Raw genomic sequence first — 16,133 nt, forward strand, 5'->3', positions numbered from 1 at the left:
AGTGGAGAGTGAAAAAGTCGGCTTAAAGCTCAACATTCAGAAAACGAAGATCATGGCATCTGGTCCCATCATTTCATGGCAAATAGATGGGCAAACAGTGGAAACAGTGTCAGACTTTATTTTTTTGAGCTCCAAAATCACTGCAGATGGTGACTGCAGCCATGAAATTAAAAGACACTTACTCCTTGGAAGAAAAGTTATGACAAACCTAGATAGCATATTCAAAAGCAGAGAGATTACATTTCCAACTAAGGTCCGTCTAGTCAAGGCTATGGTTTTTCCAGTAGTCATGTATGGATGTGAGAGTTGGACTGTGAAGAAAGCTGAGCATCGAAGAACTGATGCTTTTGAACTGTGGTGTTGGAGAAGACTCTTGAGAGTCCCTTGGACTGCAAGGAGATCCAACCAGTCCATTCTAAAGGAGATCAGTCCTGGGTGTTCTTTGGAAGGAATGATGCTAAAGCTGAAACTCCAGTATTTTGGCCACCTCATGCGAAGAAGTTGACTCACTGGAAAAGACTGATGCTGGAAGGGATTGGGGGCAGGAGGAGAAGGAGACGACAGAGGATGAGATGGCTGGATGGCATCACCTACTTGAAGGACATGAGTTTGAGTGAACTCCGGGAGTTGGTGATGGACAGGGAGGCCTGGTGTGCTGCAGGACAAACTCCGTAGGCTGAGTTTCCAAAAAGACAGCACCGTTGCCATCGTAGGAAGGTGGTTCCTGAGTCGCCACTTCAGAATCACCACCAATTAAAATGCAGGTTTCTGGGCTCCAGCTAAGCCACGCTGGTGTAACAGTCTATGGAAGGGGACCCGGGATCTTCATTTTTCAAATTAGCACTCCAGGAATCTTTGTCAAACAAGAAAGTCTGAGAACTGTGGAAGTATGGTTTGAACACTGGCAGGGACCTCCGACACTAGTAGTCTGATCTACTCAGGTCACTTTGCACCTTCTGGTCTGTTTCCGAAACCGCTCAAAGCTCAGCGAGTAGCCACAAAAACCTGCCTGAAAGACTCGAACTCCCCCTAACGGTGAAACTCAGCCACACGATCTTTCAAAGAAGGCAGGAGCCGCGGGTCGTTGTGGGATACAGAGGGCCAGAACGGCCCGCAAGGCATTGTGGGACATAGAGGGGCTTTCAGCCAGTCTCCGCTTCCAACTCCAACTACAAGGCCTCCACGTTTCAAGAAACTTGAAACTCTCGGAGTGTCGCCGGATGCCCCATGACGTAACTGTAAACATGCTCGAAGGCTAAATAAGAACACCGCGAAAAGAACAGTGACGAACTTCCGGATGTGCCTTCGCTTTACGACTCGTGCGTTCCGCCGTCGAACCGGAAGGAAGCCAAGAAGCAGTTTACGACACCGTCGGTCGTGTTTACGGTACCGGCCGCTGCGCGCGCATGTTTCCTCCTTTCCCGGTTCCCCGTAGCTCAGGCGGTGGCGCGGTATCCGGCCTAGACTATCTCTCACCATCGGGGCCGGTTACGGCGGTTACAGGTAAGCAGCGTATTTCGTACGCTTCCGCGGATCTCCAGAGCAGAGTTGAGCTGCGCCTGGCCTTCGGGGGCCTACCGGAAGAGACTTCCGTACGCCCCTTCCTGCCTCCCTGTTCCTCCGCTGGGCGGGGCAGGAATCCGCCTTCGGTGCCCCTAGGTCCGAGCCAGTGCGGGGTAGAGCCTGTGGTTGAGGTCTCTTTCCTTGGAGTCCGCTTAGCGGCCACCGACAGTCTGTTCTGATGTGAACATGCCATTAACCCCCTGAGTCTCAGGGTCTTTTAAAGTGCCCCACGGTTCCCTGAGCTTCTATGAGAGGGCTGTTGGGTGTGCCAAACTGAGCGATGTTCGGCCCTGCTCTGAGGAGTTCACAGTCTAAATGTTTCTTTTCCTTGCCTATGAAATGGAAGGCTAGGATGTAGTTGGTTGATCTCTAATTTGACACTGACCGCCCAGGAATTGGCAAACGATCTGCAGTGGCTGCGAGAACGTGCACAGTACATGACCTGCCAGCCACAAGGCTCTCCCTATGACTGTCCTGTTGATGCCGCCTCATCCTATATCTGTAGCCAGTACAGCTGTCACTCCGTTTCAACTGAAAGATTTAGTTTCCCCTATTGGTTACATTGTACTCTGCCTACTTTTTATTTTACGCTTTGAAACCAAGCGACTTCCTTCCACCCCTTTTAAAGTGTGTTTGGAGATATCTTATTGTGTTATTGATATGATCTGAAACCCAGGATCTTTTCAGGCTGCTGTCCAGCTGTAAAATAATGGGAAGAGTGTTACACTTAAGACAGAGGACCCTAGAAACCAAGTCTATCTTGAAATGATGAGATCAGCTGCTTGATTTGGCTGAACTGTGTTTTTTTTTTTTTATCTGAAATGGGGGCCTAGGGGTTAGTGGTGTTGCATCTGACATGTTGTAGGACCCTGGTAATATATAAGGGTATATTGTTTTGAGACCACCACACTCTCCCTCAGTCCGCTTCCTGTAGTGTAATTTAAGTTTAGGTGGGAGGATGGAGCTTCCAGGTTCATGCCCTTTTGGATCACGCAAGTGTCACCTCTGTAGGAACTCTCCCCATCATGGGAAAATGAAGAGAGTTTCATAAATTTAGTATTCTTTGCTCTTTGATATGACTGAGTGACTTCACTTTCACTTTTCACTTTCATGCATTGGAGAAGGAAATGGCAACCCACTCCAGTGTTCTTGCCTGGAGAATCTCAGGGATGGGGGAGCCTGGTGGGCTGCCATCTATGGGGTCGCACAGAGTCAGACATGACTGAAGTGACTTAGCAGCAACAGCTCTTTGTTTGCTCCCCAGACTCTGGAAATATTTGTGAGGTGAATTTTCCCCTGGGAACTCAGCTTCTGGGCATTTTCAGGGGATTAGAATGGATGATAAATGCATGCATGAGTTTTGGGGAGGAATTGTTTGGCAGATATCTGTCGAGCCCCTGGTTTTTACTCTTCCTGAGAGGAGTACTGGCCTTACACAAAGTGTGGGCTCTGAAGCCAGTTTCCCAGGGTTCAGATTTTCATCCATTAGTGTTGTGCCTTTGGGCGATTTCTTGATATCTCTGTGCCTCAGTTTTCTTCTCTAGAAAGTGGGGCTAATACTGGCCTTACCTCGAGAGGAGATTGTTGAGGAGTTAATGAATTAATGTGTGGAAAGCACTAACAACATGCCTGGTACTCATAATGTTTATGAACATTGGCTGTGTTCGGCCACTTTCATGACATAAGGCTTCTGGCTTCCTCAACCTTCTGCTGGGCTTTCTGCCTGACTTTTATGCCCTGCATAAGAATTTACACTGACAACAGAAAATTGAAAGAACAACAAAGGAAGGTTGCATTTCAGGATATATTCATGGACCCTTGTTTTTTCTCGGCACTGTGTGTAAATGTATTTTTGTAAGACAGAATAGTAAGTGTCTGGCGTTTCACAATGGAACTATTTCTGCATATGTTAACTTAATATATACGGCTTTCACAGTGATCCTCTGATGGGAATAAAACAAGGATCTTATTATTTTTCAGGTAAAGAGACTGAGGTTTAGGGGAATTAAATATTGTGTGTCTGTAAAGGTGTGAATGAAAATTGGAACCTGGTTATTAAACTCAAAAAAAAGTTAATTACATTTCATCAAATCTGTAAGACATCACTGAATTCAAGAAGCACAATACCTTCATGTAACACTAAGAAAGAAAAGTTGCCAAATACGATATGACACCTCATCAATTAGAAGGTGCAGGTTCATGTCAGAGATAGTACAGTGGAAAAAAACAAACAGTGAGATATGATACATAAATTTGGTTAGCAGTCGTCTGAGTTTTAAGTATTCACAGTATTATTTACAAGAAGATGTTAAGTGGAGAGTAGCTCAACAGTTGAGGGTTCTGTTTTGTGTTTTGCTTTTTTAATTTTACTATGTATTAGCATACCTCAAATGGAAGACTTTGGGTTTTTTTTTTTTTTTTTTGAGGCTTTTCTTCATGGAGTTACTTTGTTATTTGTATTTTTAAGGTTTTAAAAGATGGCAAAGTTCATGACACCCGTGATCCAGGACAACCCCTCAGGCTGGGGTCCCTGTGCGGTTCCGGAGCAGTTTCGGGATATGCCCTACCAGCCGTTCAGCAAAGGAGATCGGCTCGGAAAGGTGCTTGCCTATCAGCGGGGTCTGAATCTTTTAAAGCTGCAGCTGATGCTCCAAGTTCATTTCAATTTTATTCTCTCAAAAGGATAATGGTTAGAAGCTCTGGCTACTTCCAGTGGTCATAGGAGAGCTGGGCTCTTACAAAGCTGACCTGAGCCAGTCTTTCTAACACTTTGTGACACTGTGTCCTCACTTGGGAGGAGGGGATTTCTGGGTCAGCAGAAACTTGCCTGGTTGATGTGTGCTCTCTGCCTTCCCTTGTTGTGCTCACTAGGTTGCAGACTGGACGGGGGCCACGTACCAAGACAAGAGATATACAAGTAAGTGTTCTCCGCCTGCCTGCCTGCCCAGGTCAGGCCCTCGGTGGATTGTTAGTGTTTCTAGTAACCTCCACCTGAAAGCGTTCTAGGATGGGAACGAAATGGTGATAACTCATAATTGTTAGGGGCCTATTATGGACTGTGGAAACAATCCATTTTTTTGGTAAATAGCCTCAAAAGTTAGATTGTTCAGCATATTATAGTAGGTTTTTCCCCCTACTTTGGGGAGCCATGGCCCCTTTTACAAATCTGGTGAACACATTCCCGTTTTGTATTTCATTACTTGGGATTTACTGAACCTGTAAGGCCAGTCAGTGAATCCCAGTTTTAAAACTCCTGGTTTTAGGATCCTAATAGAAGTTAGTTTTTACCTCTGCACTAGTCGAGAGCTGGGAATGGCTCCCTGGAATACTGAGTTAAAGATGATCTGAGTCTGAGGTCAGCCAGAAAGCCAGTCCTAGCCCATTAGCCACGTCTGCCTTGGGCGCCAGCTGGTGACAGTGATGACGTGTATAACCAACCGCCTGCTTGCCTCTCCTGAGAGAGTAAACTGTAACTCCTGTTCTTACAGAATAAGGCAGAGTGCAAGATGGGCTTGTCTTGAGTTCCTCAGACTGTCTTGACTTAGAAAGTTTTTTGGACCAGAGCTTTTCAAACTTGAATGTGCATATTAATCTGCTGGGGATCTTATTAAAATGATGGTTCTTACTGAGTGGATCTAGGGTGGAGCTGTGAGTCTGTACATCTAAAATGCTGCCAGCCGATGGAGTGGCTGCTGAGACCACACTGTAAATATCAGGCTTTAGACTACTATGTACGTATAAAGTTTGTAGGTAGTGTTGTTACATGCTGTCACCTTTGCCTGCAGATAAGTACTCCTCTCAGTTTGGAGGTGGAAGTCAATATGCTTACTTCCACGAGGAGGATGAAACTAGTTTCCAGCTGGTGGACACAGCACGCACACAGAAGACTGCCTACCAGCGGAATCGAATGCGATTCGCACAGGTGAGTCAAGAGCCAGCAATCTGACCAGCTTGGGGCTGTCACCTGGTGCTAAAATTGGTACCATGTGAGTACTGATGAGGGGAAAGCATGTTACTGTGGGTATCCTGATTATTCCCATAATATATTAATGGGCTTCCCACGTCTCCCAGTAGTAAAGAATTCACCTGCCAAGCAGGAGATGCAAGAGACACAGGTTCAATCCCTGGGTCAGGAAGATCCCCTGGAGTAGGAAAAGGAACCCACTCTAGTATCATGGGAGCCTGGCAGGCTGCGGTCCATAGGGTCACAAGGAGGTAGATACGACTCAACACAGCAAGCAGCTGCAGTGAGTCCAAGTAGCTCTTTAGTGACAAATTGTGCTAAAGTAAACAGGTACCATGTCCAGGAATGCCTTTAAGTAGTTCAGCTGTCTGTTGACCAGTAGCTAGGACATCTGGCTGTTTGTGCTGGATAACCATGTGTGTCAGTGTCTGTTGCCTCGAGTAGTTGCTGTGTCCGGGATTTACTGAGTAGATGATCCAGTTGGGCTGCATCTTCTCACATAAGGAGGCAAACTCAGCAACTCTAGTAAGAGCCAGTGAACCTGCCTCAGTAAAAGCATGCCTATGAGTCTAAGCTAATTCCAGGTACAAACATTTTTATTGTGCTTCAGTACCAAGAAACAGATAACTGCTTTTTTTTTTTTTTTTTTTAACAAATTGAAGGTTTGTGGCAGCCCTGCATGAAGCAAGTCTTTCGATTCTATTTTTTCAATAGCATTTGCTCACTTCATGTCTCTGTCATAACAATATTTCAGACTTTTTTTATTATTATATCTGTTGTGGTGATCAGTGATGTTACTAATCACTGAAGGTGGTTAACATTTTTTAGCAGTAAAGTTTCTTTCTAATGAAGATATATACATTGTTTAAGACATAACAGTGTTGCACATTAGTAGACTACGGTACAGTGTATAGTATATGTAGCATAAATTATAACCACTGGGAAAGCAAAACATTTGTGTGTCCTGCCTCATTATAATACTCACTCTATTGTGGTGGTCTGGGACCAGACCCAAAGTATCTGAGAGGTAGGCCTGTGCTTACTCAACCTAAAAACCCCAGATGTTGATCCTGTAAAAGCACAGAGTGAAATGTGCAACTGGGCTGCTGCCACCTAAACTTGCTCTAACAGCTGCCCATTCAGTTCAGTTCAGTCGCTCAGTCGTGTCCGACTCTTTGCGACCCCATGAATCGCAGCACGCCAGGCCTCCCTGTCCATCACCAACTCCTGGAGTTCACTCAGACTCACGTCCATCGAGTCAGTGATGCCATCCAGCCATCTCATCCTCTGTGGTCCCCTTCTCCTCCTGCCCCAAATCCCTCCCAGCATCAGAGTTTTCCAGTGAGTCAGCTCTTCGCATAAGATGGCCAAAGTACTGGAGTTTCAGCTTTAGCATCATTCCTTCCAAAGAAATCCCAGGGCTGATCTCCTTCAGAATGGATTGGCTGGATCTTCTTGCAGTCCAAGGGACTCTCAAGAGTCTTCTCCAACACCACCATTCAAAAGCATCAATTCTTCGGCTCTCATGCTTTTTCACAGTCCAACTCTCACATCCATACATGATCACAGGAAAAACCATAGCCTTGACTAGACGGACCTTAGTCAGTAAAGTAATGTCTCTGCTTTTGAATATTCTGTCTAGGTTTGTCATAACTTTTCTTCCAAGGAGTAAGTGTCTTTTAATTTCATGGCTACAGTCACCATCTGCAGTGATTTGGGAGCCCAAAAAAATAAAGTCTGACACTGTTTCCACTGTTTGCCCATCTATTTCCCATGAAGTGATGGGACCGGATGCCATGACCTTTGTTTTCTGAATGTTGAGCTTTAAGCCAACTTTTTCACTCTCCACTTTCACTTTCATCAAGAGGCTTTTTAGTTCCTCTTCATTTTCTTCCATAAGAGTGGTGTCATCTGCATATCTGAGGTTATTGATATTTCTCCCGGCAGCGTTGATTAGGTACTTATAATTATCAGCCGAATCTCCCAAGATTTTAACATGATGTTTTTTCCTGATTCCTAGCGAAATCTCCGCAGAGACAAAGATCGACGGAACATGTTGCAATTCAACCTGCAGACCCTGCCTAAGAGCGCCAAGCAGAAGGAGAGGTGAGCTGCCCATCCTTTTGGAACAAGTTATTTTTCCAGGACTGACCACACTGCTGTCAAGAGACCAGAGCAGAACAGTCATCCTCCCCAGTATTACGAAAAACCAAAAACCTTCCCAAAGCCAGTTAAGCCACTGTTTCAGCCCTGGTGTCGTCCTTCAAGAGGTGGTCACAGCAGAGACCATGGACAGGAAACTGCTTGCACTGGACATGAGCGCTGACTGACACGGAAACAAAGGCAGACAGGAAGTGATCCCGGGGCTTCACTTAGACTCAAGTCTTCTGTGGTGCAGCTCCTGGGGCCCATTCACACCGGGTCCTATGAGTCCCTAGAGCTGTGTAGGACAGTAGCCTGCCTAAGCTATGGCTGCCAGAGGACAGCCTCTAGAGATAGAGTGGTATATACTGGTATATACTGGCATACAGGGGGCGATATACCTCTCTTAGCATGTCTAGTGTGTGCCATTTTCGTCTGGGTTTCTGTTTTTTCTTAAGCCTCTATTTTTCTTAAAAATCTGTACTGAAAGCAGTTTTCCTGTCTTTCCAGAGAACGCATACGACTGCAGAAAAAATTCCAGAAACAATTTGGAGTGAGGCAGAAATGGGACCAAAAATCACAGGTAGTATATCCGTATCAGAATTCTGTCCAGGAATTTTTTTGGTTGGTTTTATAACAGCTTTATTGAGGTATACTTCTCATACTATACAATTCGCCCATTTAAGATGGGTTGAACTTAAGATTCACCCACTGAACTCAGTGGTTCATAGTTTCTGCATGGAGTCCTGCAGCCATTACTGTGGTCTGTGTCGGAATGTTTTCATCACTCTACAAAAAGCCCTGTTCCAGTCAGCCATTTTCCCTGGCCCTAGACCGCCCTTCTCTGTTTTCTGTCTCTGGATTAATCTCTCCTGGACATTTCATATAAATGGACCCAGAGCAGAATGATCTTTTGTGACTGGCTCCTTTCACCGAGCATCATGTTCTCAAGGTTCATCCATGTGGTAGCCCATGTCAGCACTTCATGCCTCCTTATTGCCATGTTCCATTACATGCATAGACCATGTTTTGTCTGCCTGTTCACTGCTGATGCACATCAGGGTTGTTTTTACTTGAGGGTATTGTGCATGGTGCCACCGTGGACGTTGTGTGAGTAGAAGACGTGTGTGAGCAGGAGTGAAGGTGCAGTTGTGGGAGTTACATTTGCTGGACACGGTGCTTGCTGTAGCAGCAAGAATAGCCAGACAGTGACACGGGAGAAATGCAGAGGAGCCGTTAGAAAACAGCCAGCCTGTCGTATGAATGTTCTGAATATGTTTATTGAATACAAGCCCTTCCTACTGTTACCTGCCTTTTGCTTATGTTTCGCGCTGGCTGTCATTTCTCCCCTTCAACGGTCTTTCCTGACAGAAGCCCCGAGACTCTTCGGTGGAAGTCCGCAGTGACTGGGAGGTGAAGGAGGAGATGGACTTCCCTCAGCTGATGAAGATGCGGTACTTGGAAGTGTCAGAGCCCCAGGACATGTAGGTGGCATCTTTTCCTACCCTCTATCATGCTCTTAATGTGTGTGAACCAGCTGGTGATGACTTGGCCTGAGCCCCAAGACATTGCCTAAGATTAGCGGACGAGTTTTAAAAAAACAAAAAATTAATGCCTGTGGCGGGAAAAGCAGAAAGAAGTTTACTGAAGCTAAAACTTCAGTTCTCTTTCAAATTCCTGGCATTGTGAGCAAAAGAAAAATTAAGTCATAGAACTCTTGTTGGGAGAAAGCAGAAAGAAATTTCCTATTATTAAAACTCTAGATTTCTTTCAGCTTCCTGAAATTCTGAGCAAAGGAGAAGGTTCGGTTCTGTAGCTCTTTGGGCAGAAAGAGAAAGATTGCAGTTCTTGAAGAGAAGTGACGCTTTTCCTAATGTTTCAAAGAGCTCCTTATCTCGGAAGGCCAGTGGGTGGACATAACTTAGCGGGAGCTGGGGCATCAGCCAGGAGGCAGCCTCCGCTGGGGTCTCTGTCATTGCGCCCCTCCCTGTCTCTAAAGTGGGGCGGGGAGTCGGGTCCTGAGCTGGATCAGTTGTGGTCACTGTTGTGTGGAGCCACTTCAGGACCTGAGGGGGCAGGCCCTGCATGAGCTCTGAGAGTCCAGTCAGAGACTGTTCTCACCTCTCATGTGTTAGACTTTTGGATAAGACTTTGGATTCCGTGGTGTAACAGAGAAGAAGTAGGTAGTCTTGCTCCCCCTGACTTAGTGTGTGTTGCGTGCTTTCCCCTCAGCGAGTGCTGTGGGGCCCTGGAGTACTATGACAAGGCCTTTGACCGCATCACCACGCGGAGCGAGAAGCCGCTTCGGAGCATCAAGCGTATCTTCCACACTGTCACCACCACAGATGACCCCGTCATCCGGAAGGTGGGCACCCCTGCCCCATGCCCACCTGAGGGGAACGCTGTAATACCACCGCTGAGGCCTCAGAGAGAGCAGAGATGCGGCGAGGGGTGGGGGGGTGTATGAACCGACCGGGCCTCAGATGGTCTTGTAGATAAGACTCATGTGAGTCGATTTAGGATTAGGTGAAAATGAAGGCACTCTGGTGACCGGACCGTAAGTGTTGGGGTGTGGCAGGTGGTCAGGAAACTGCAGTTCCTTGGACCCAGGATACAAGCTTGCTGGCTGGCTTGCTACATCCTGGCTCAGACAACCAGAGGTGTAGGTATGGGTGTGGGGCTCCTTACAGACAAGTCCTTCGCCTCCTGTGAATGGGCAGATGAGCCCCAAAGTAGCCCCATCTCTCTGCTGTCCTCCTTGCAGCTGGCAAAGACGCAGGGCAACGTGTTTGCCACCGACGCCATTCTGGCCACGCTGATGAGCTGCACCCGCTCTGTGTATTCCTGGGACATTGTCGTCCAGAGGGTCGGGTCCAAGCTCTTCTTTGACAAGAGGGACAACTCTGACTTTGGTAAGAAGCCTGTCTAGGAACACACAGAGGCTCTTGAGTGTCCTTGTTGGTCCAAAGCCATTCCCAGGCACAGAGAATGGGTAGAAGGTGTTCTGTCTCCCCACGAACACCAACAGCCATGTCAGAATCCCCCTCAGCCTCCTCAGAGATAGAGGAAGGGGCTGTCGCTGCAGTACCCCTGCCAGGGCCGCAGCCTTCCGAGTCCTCATGGCACCCCAACGCCGTGTTCCCGCTCACTTGAGTAGCGTCGTCTTGACTTCTGTCAGCTCTCCGTACCACCTTCAGTACGCACGTGACACTTTTCTTTGGATTGATGCCTTTTTTACTTCAGCATATTCATGAAGGAAAAACGCACGTGTACCATACACATATGTATGTACACACACACGTTGAATGAAAACCAGGGCACTCAAAAACAGATGTGCTTGTGACAGAATTTAACGTTAGTATCTTAGGTTATCCAGAAACCGCCCCACCCACCCCCACTCAGGAGACCCAGGTCCGCAGATGGCAGTCCTTAGAGGAAGGGCCTGTGTCATTTGAGGCACCACACCTCCCTAAGGGGCCCTACACCTCTTTGGTGACTGTTTCATGGGTGGGTGACCATGCTGCCGGTTTTGCAGACCTTCTGACAGTGAGTGAGACAGCCAACGAGCCCCCTCAAGATGAGGGTAACTCCTTCAACTCGCCCCGCAACCTGGCCATGGAAGCGACCTACATCAACCACAACTTCTCCCAGCAGTGCTTGAGGATGGTGAGGTCCTGGGCACGCTCAGCTCATCCGCCCCAGCTGCTGCCTACTGAGCACACACTGGGTCGTCAGCTCTGGGTTGTGGGATTAGACAGGACAGAGGGGAGTCCCTGCTTGTCACAGAGGCGGCCTGACTTTGAGCCCTAGATTCACCACTTTTAGCTTTGTGGTGCCAGTCACGTTTCTTCTCTGAAATTGTTTAGTTGCAAAGTTGTGTCTGACTCTTTAAGACCACATGCACTACAGCCTGCCAGGCTCCTCTGTCCTTGGGATTTCCCAGGCAAGAATACTGGAGTGGGTTGCCATTTCCTTCTCCCAGGGATCTTCCCAACCCATGGATGGAACCCACATCTCCTGCACTACAGACAGATTCTTTACCCCCAAGCCACCAGGGAATCCCCTCTGTAAAATTAGAATACTTGAATAATACTTGTCTCATATAGATACATTGTGAAGATTCCTTGAAATATATGACCGGGACACCCTTGTGCACAGATACAGGTGCATTGCTTAGGAGCTGGGCATACAGCAACCAGCCAGCCAAAGTGCCTGCCCTTAGAAACCTTCATCATAATGGAGGGGGAAAGATCTTCCCTGTGGCTCAGGTGGTAAAGAATCTGCCTGCAGTGCAGGAGACCTGGGTGGGATCCCTGGGTCGGGAAGATCCTCTGGAGAAGGGAACAACAGTCCACTCCAATATTCTTGCCTAAAGAATCCCATGGATAGAGGAGCCTGACAGGCTGCAGTTCACGGGGTCGCAAAGAGTCAGACACAACTGAGCGACTAACACACAGTGGAGGAGGAAAGATGGTAAGCTCAGGATACATACATGTTGTGACAAATGATTGTGTGTACCTTGGAGGAAAACATAACAGGAGGGGGTGCTGTTGCTAGTTAAATAAGAGACTAGAAGCTCATGTTTCACAAACTTGAGCATAGGGTGAACTCGAGCTGTTACCTCTGTTGTGACCCACGGGGTGCTCGCTTGGCCTCAGCAGTGTGCCCAGAGCCCCCTCAAGCTCTCGGGACCCAGGAGCACTGTGACAGAGGAGAGGTGCAGGTTATGGCTGATTGCCTTGGCAACAGTTTGGCACTGTCTCACAACACCTGTGTCATTTTTACAGGGGAAGGAAAGATACAACTTCCCCAACCCCAACCCATTTGTGGAAGATGACATGGATAAGAACGAGATCGCCTCTGTGGCGTACCGGTATGTCTCCTCCCTGGTGCCCCCGCCCTGTGTGGGTGGTGCATCTGGACCCAGGGCCTCGGGTGACCAGAGGCACTCCCTCTTCCTTGCAGTTACCGCCGGTGGAAGCTCGGGGACGACATCGACCTCATCGTCCGCTGTGAGCATGATGGCGTCATGACTGGAGCCAACGGGGAGGTGTCCTTCATCAACATCAAGACCCTCAACGAGTGGGACTCCAGGGTGAGGCACACGGGGCACCGTGTCCTGGGCTGGCGCCTGCAGCCTATGTCTCTTCCCCTTGCCTCGTTTACAGAGGTTTTCTGTCTTCTGAGTTTTCCCCCTACTTAGTTCCGCTTTGAGGAAGAGATCGTGTGTGCAGGTGATTACCTTTCCTCGGTGTTTTCTGTCTCTGTCCATTCTGACCTCCTGTTGGCTTCTGCCCTCTGCAAGTCTCTCCTTATGAGCTGAGCTGGCAGCTCTCCTTTCTGACCTGTTATTTCACTTATGGCAGCCCCTACCTGGTCTTCAACCTTGTGGCACCCTTTTTTCAACTTTGTCTCTTACTGAACTCAGATTCTCAGATTATCCCAGATTTGGCTTTTCAGGAGGAGCATCTTGAAAGAAATACACATCCTTCATTTTTCCTTCTCTTTTCGTTCTCCCAGGCTGGTGTGCCAGGATGGGGCTATCATCCTTTCTGAAAGTACCTGGCCTACACACCTAAATTTAAAACGTGTGGCCATGCTCCTGGTCACTGGTGTGTAGAATAAAAGAGCCTTGGTTAGGACAGCAAGGACAGGCCTGTATTTAACGAGGTTCCAGTGAGATGGAGGTCAGGGGCCATTGTGCTGTGCCTGAGTTAGAGCCAAGGCATTAGCATTCCGGGCACCAGGTTTCACTCCTCAGGTGTTCTTTAGCTTCTGTCACCTGCTGAGAGCACCCTGGAAGGTTTGCTGCGAACCTAGCTCTGAACCAGTGGCCTTTTCTTAGACTTTGACCACAGCCTCCCAGGAACATCGTTCTGTGTGACTGTGCCCTCTGCTACTGCCGTAGTCTGGTCCTGCACGTTTCTCAGCTGCCTTCACGTTTCCTTTGCTGTTTCCCCTCCTTTTAAATCCCCCACTGGTGCCTTCTCTTAGGGTCAGTCCCTTATGCAACTCTTTTGCCGCAGTCACTTCTTTATGCTGTGTGTGGTCCACTCAGGTGGTCTCCCTATCTTAAGGGACCTTAATTCCATCTGCAGAATCTCTTTATAGACGTGAGGTAGCGTGATCCTGGGTAGTTATACTCAGGGTTCCCCCAGACTCCAGGATAGCAGATGCAGCAAAAGCAGGGCCACTAGGGACCATCTCAGAATTAAGCTTAACCCCAAGCCTCATCCTTGAACTCCAGAAATGATTCCTGAAATCTCTTCTGACTCCTGTTCCATCATTGTTGTTTTTGTTTTGGAATTTTTTGGTGGTTGTTTTTTTCTAAAATACTTTGTCCTTTCAGTGTCTTCCTTTGTCATTCCCTCTGGCTTGACTGTCCACCGGTGTCATTTCTCCTGCTCTCTTAGGCTCAGAGCCTCAAACGTCTCCTCCTCCTCCTCTGCACCCTTGAATTCTGCTGTCAGGCTCAGTCTGTCTACTTGCCCAGCCCTAGGTTTCACGGACATCACCCTAGTTCAGGACCCTACTCATGACGCCTGATATTTTGCATTTGTCTCTTAACTGACCTCCCTAACTCCCTCTCCATCAGGTCAAACCTACCTGACCTCCCCTCCCTCTGCAGGCTTCCACACTAAAGCAGTCCATCTCTTCCTTGTCCCTCTCAGATCTCCCAACTCCAGCTTCTGCCAGTATTCTCCACGGGTGAGCTGCCACACTCCCTTGTGAAACTCTTCCTCTCCATACCACATGTGATAAACACTTGTATGGCACTTGTTTCTAACATGTGTGAATATGTGTCCTGGTCTGGTTGAGACCTTGTGAAGAGAGGAGTTAGGTTTGTTGAGCACTAGCTATGTGGCAGGCTGTGCAAGGGAGGGGCGGAGGCCCTGCCCCTTAAATGATGTCTGTCTTCTGCCCTACCTGTGGGCTTTCCTCTCCCTGGTTAAGCCTACTAGGCACCTTCTTCTCTAGCAGAGGGGCCAGCAGTCCACAGGCAGCATGGTGCCTTGGCGCCTATAACCAGGGCCCTCCTCCCACAGCACTGTAACGGCGTTGACTGGCGACAGAAGCTTGATTCTCAGCGAGGGGCTGTCATTGCCACCGAGCTGAAAAACAACAGCTACAAGTTGGCCCGCTGGACCTGCTGTGCTTTGCTGGCTGGATCCGAGTACCTCAAGCTTGGGTGAGATTCCTGCCCGGGAGCCAGGAGCTCATCTTCGGAAAGGAGGGGTCTTCGCGTTAGGAGACCAAGGCTCCCTTTTTCTCCCTTTTCTTGGGACAAGCACGAGGCCGCCATTTAACTGATAACTCAACCCCAGGCACAGCTGTGTCTCTGTTCCGGTGTGCCCCACCCTAACACTCCTCCCCCCAGTAGTTACGTGTCCCAGTGCCACACGATCTGTGCCAGTGGGCCCCACCCTAACACTGCCACCTGCCTCCCCCCAGTTATGTGTCCCAGTTGCACACAATCTGTGCCAGCCAGGCCCCACGGTAACACTGCCACCCGCCTCCCCCCAGTTCTGTGTCCCGGTGCCACATGGTCTGTGCCGGCGGGCCCCACCCTAACACTCCTCCCCCCGGCAGTTACGTGTCTCGGTACCACGTGAAAGACTCCTCGCGCCATGTCATCCTGGGTACCCAGCAGTTCAAGCCCAACGAGTTCGCCAGTCAGATCAACCTGAGTGTGGAGAATGCCTGGGGCATCCTGCGCTGCGTTATCGACATCTGCATGAAGCTGGAGGAGGGCAAGTACCTCATCCTCAAGGACCCCAACAAGCAGGTCATCCGTGTCTACAGCCTGCCCGACGGCACCTTCAGCTCCGATGAGGACGACGAGGAGGAGGAGGAGGAGGAAGAGGAAGAAGAAGGTGTGTAGCAAGCCTCCCTCAGAAGTCTGGCGTGACCTTTGGGCTGGTTGGGGCCCAAGTGCTGCAGCCTCAGTCCTCTAACCTCAGTGGAAAACTCCAGGAATTCCCTGAGGCTTCACTTGGTATGGCATTCAGTCTAGTTCCAGGAGCCACTTCCAGAGCCTTTAGAGCACTTGACGGGATTGGCGAGGAGAGTTAGGGCAGGAAAGAAACGTCTAGAGGAAGGTGCTAGAAGTCCCTGATACTAGCCAGTGGCCCCAGGGAGGAATGCTGCTCCAGATTCATGCTAGGCCTTAAATCGTTCTCTCACCTGCTTCACCAGTTGGTGATTAAAGGAAATACCTGTTAGTTCTCTGAGGATCTGAATGGTTTCACATCTGAGTGAAAGTGTTGGAAATCATAAGCAATTCACCAATTTGATACAACCTTTGTATGTTTCAGAGGAAGAAGCCTGAACCAGATGGTGACGCGGAACTGGCGTCTGCAACTGCATCGAGCCTGGAGGACCCTGAATACCTGGTGGGATGTGTGTCTGACTCTTGCTCTCTGAAGCTGGGCCATTGAAATAAATTCTATTTAGTCCCTTACCT

The 16,133-nt window shown here is 48.6% G+C and overlaps 1 protein-coding gene across 3 annotated transcripts; it reads left to right on the forward strand.

Annotated features, from left to right (window-relative positions):
• The first annotated feature begins 1,177 nt into the window (after window positions 1-1,177).
• Window positions 1,178-16,130, forward strand: LOC120861200 (eukaryotic translation initiation factor 3 subunit D). Of its 3 annotated transcripts, none has more exons than XM_040236857.1 (15): window positions 1,178-1,503; window positions 4,031-4,163; window positions 4,435-4,480; window positions 5,349-5,485; window positions 7,548-7,633; window positions 8,180-8,252; window positions 9,041-9,153; window positions 9,902-10,034; window positions 10,434-10,581; window positions 11,205-11,335; window positions 12,457-12,542; window positions 12,635-12,764; window positions 14,716-14,858; window positions 15,260-15,543; window positions 15,985-16,130. In XM_040236857.1, exons 2-15 carry the CDS (start codon window positions 4,041-4,043, stop codon window positions 15,996-15,998), a joined length of 1,647 nt encoding a protein of 548 aa, XP_040092791.1. In that variant the 5' UTR covers window positions 1,178-1,503; window positions 4,031-4,040; the 3' UTR covers window positions 15,999-16,130. The 3 variants fall into 3 exon arrangements, with proteins under 3 accessions (XP_040092791.1, XP_040092793.1, XP_040092792.1); XM_040236858.1 differs by having other exon boundaries at window positions 1,337-1,503; window positions 9,044-9,153; XM_040236859.1 differs by lacking the exons at window positions 15,260-15,543; window positions 15,985-16,130 and adding an exon at window positions 15,122-15,224.
• The last annotated feature ends 3 nt before the right edge of the window (window positions 16,131-16,133 follow it).

The sequence above is a fragment of the Oryx dammah genome, unplaced genomic scaffold (genome assembly GCF_014754425.2).
Source record: "Oryx dammah isolate SB20612 unplaced genomic scaffold, SCBI_Odam_1.1 HiC_scaffold_11229, whole genome shotgun sequence".
NCBI lineage: Eukaryota > Metazoa > Chordata > Mammalia > Artiodactyla > Bovidae > Oryx > Oryx dammah.

What these genes read in the sequence shown, in the direction of transcription:
- LOC120861200 (XM_040236857.1), top strand. Translation starts at nt 4,041, where the DNA reads ATGGCAAAGTTCATGACACCCGTGATCCAGGACAACCCCTCAGGCTGG. An exon ending in CCAAGACAAGAGATATACAA is followed by an intron (nt 4,481 to 5,348) that starts GTAAGTGTTCTC and finishes CTTTGCCTGCAG; the next exon opens with ATAAGTACTCCTCTCAGTTT. An exon ending in ATCGAATGCGATTCGCACAG is followed by an intron (nt 5,486 to 7,547) that starts GTGAGTCAAGAG and finishes CCTGATTCCTAG; the next exon opens with CGAAATCTCCGCAGAGACAA.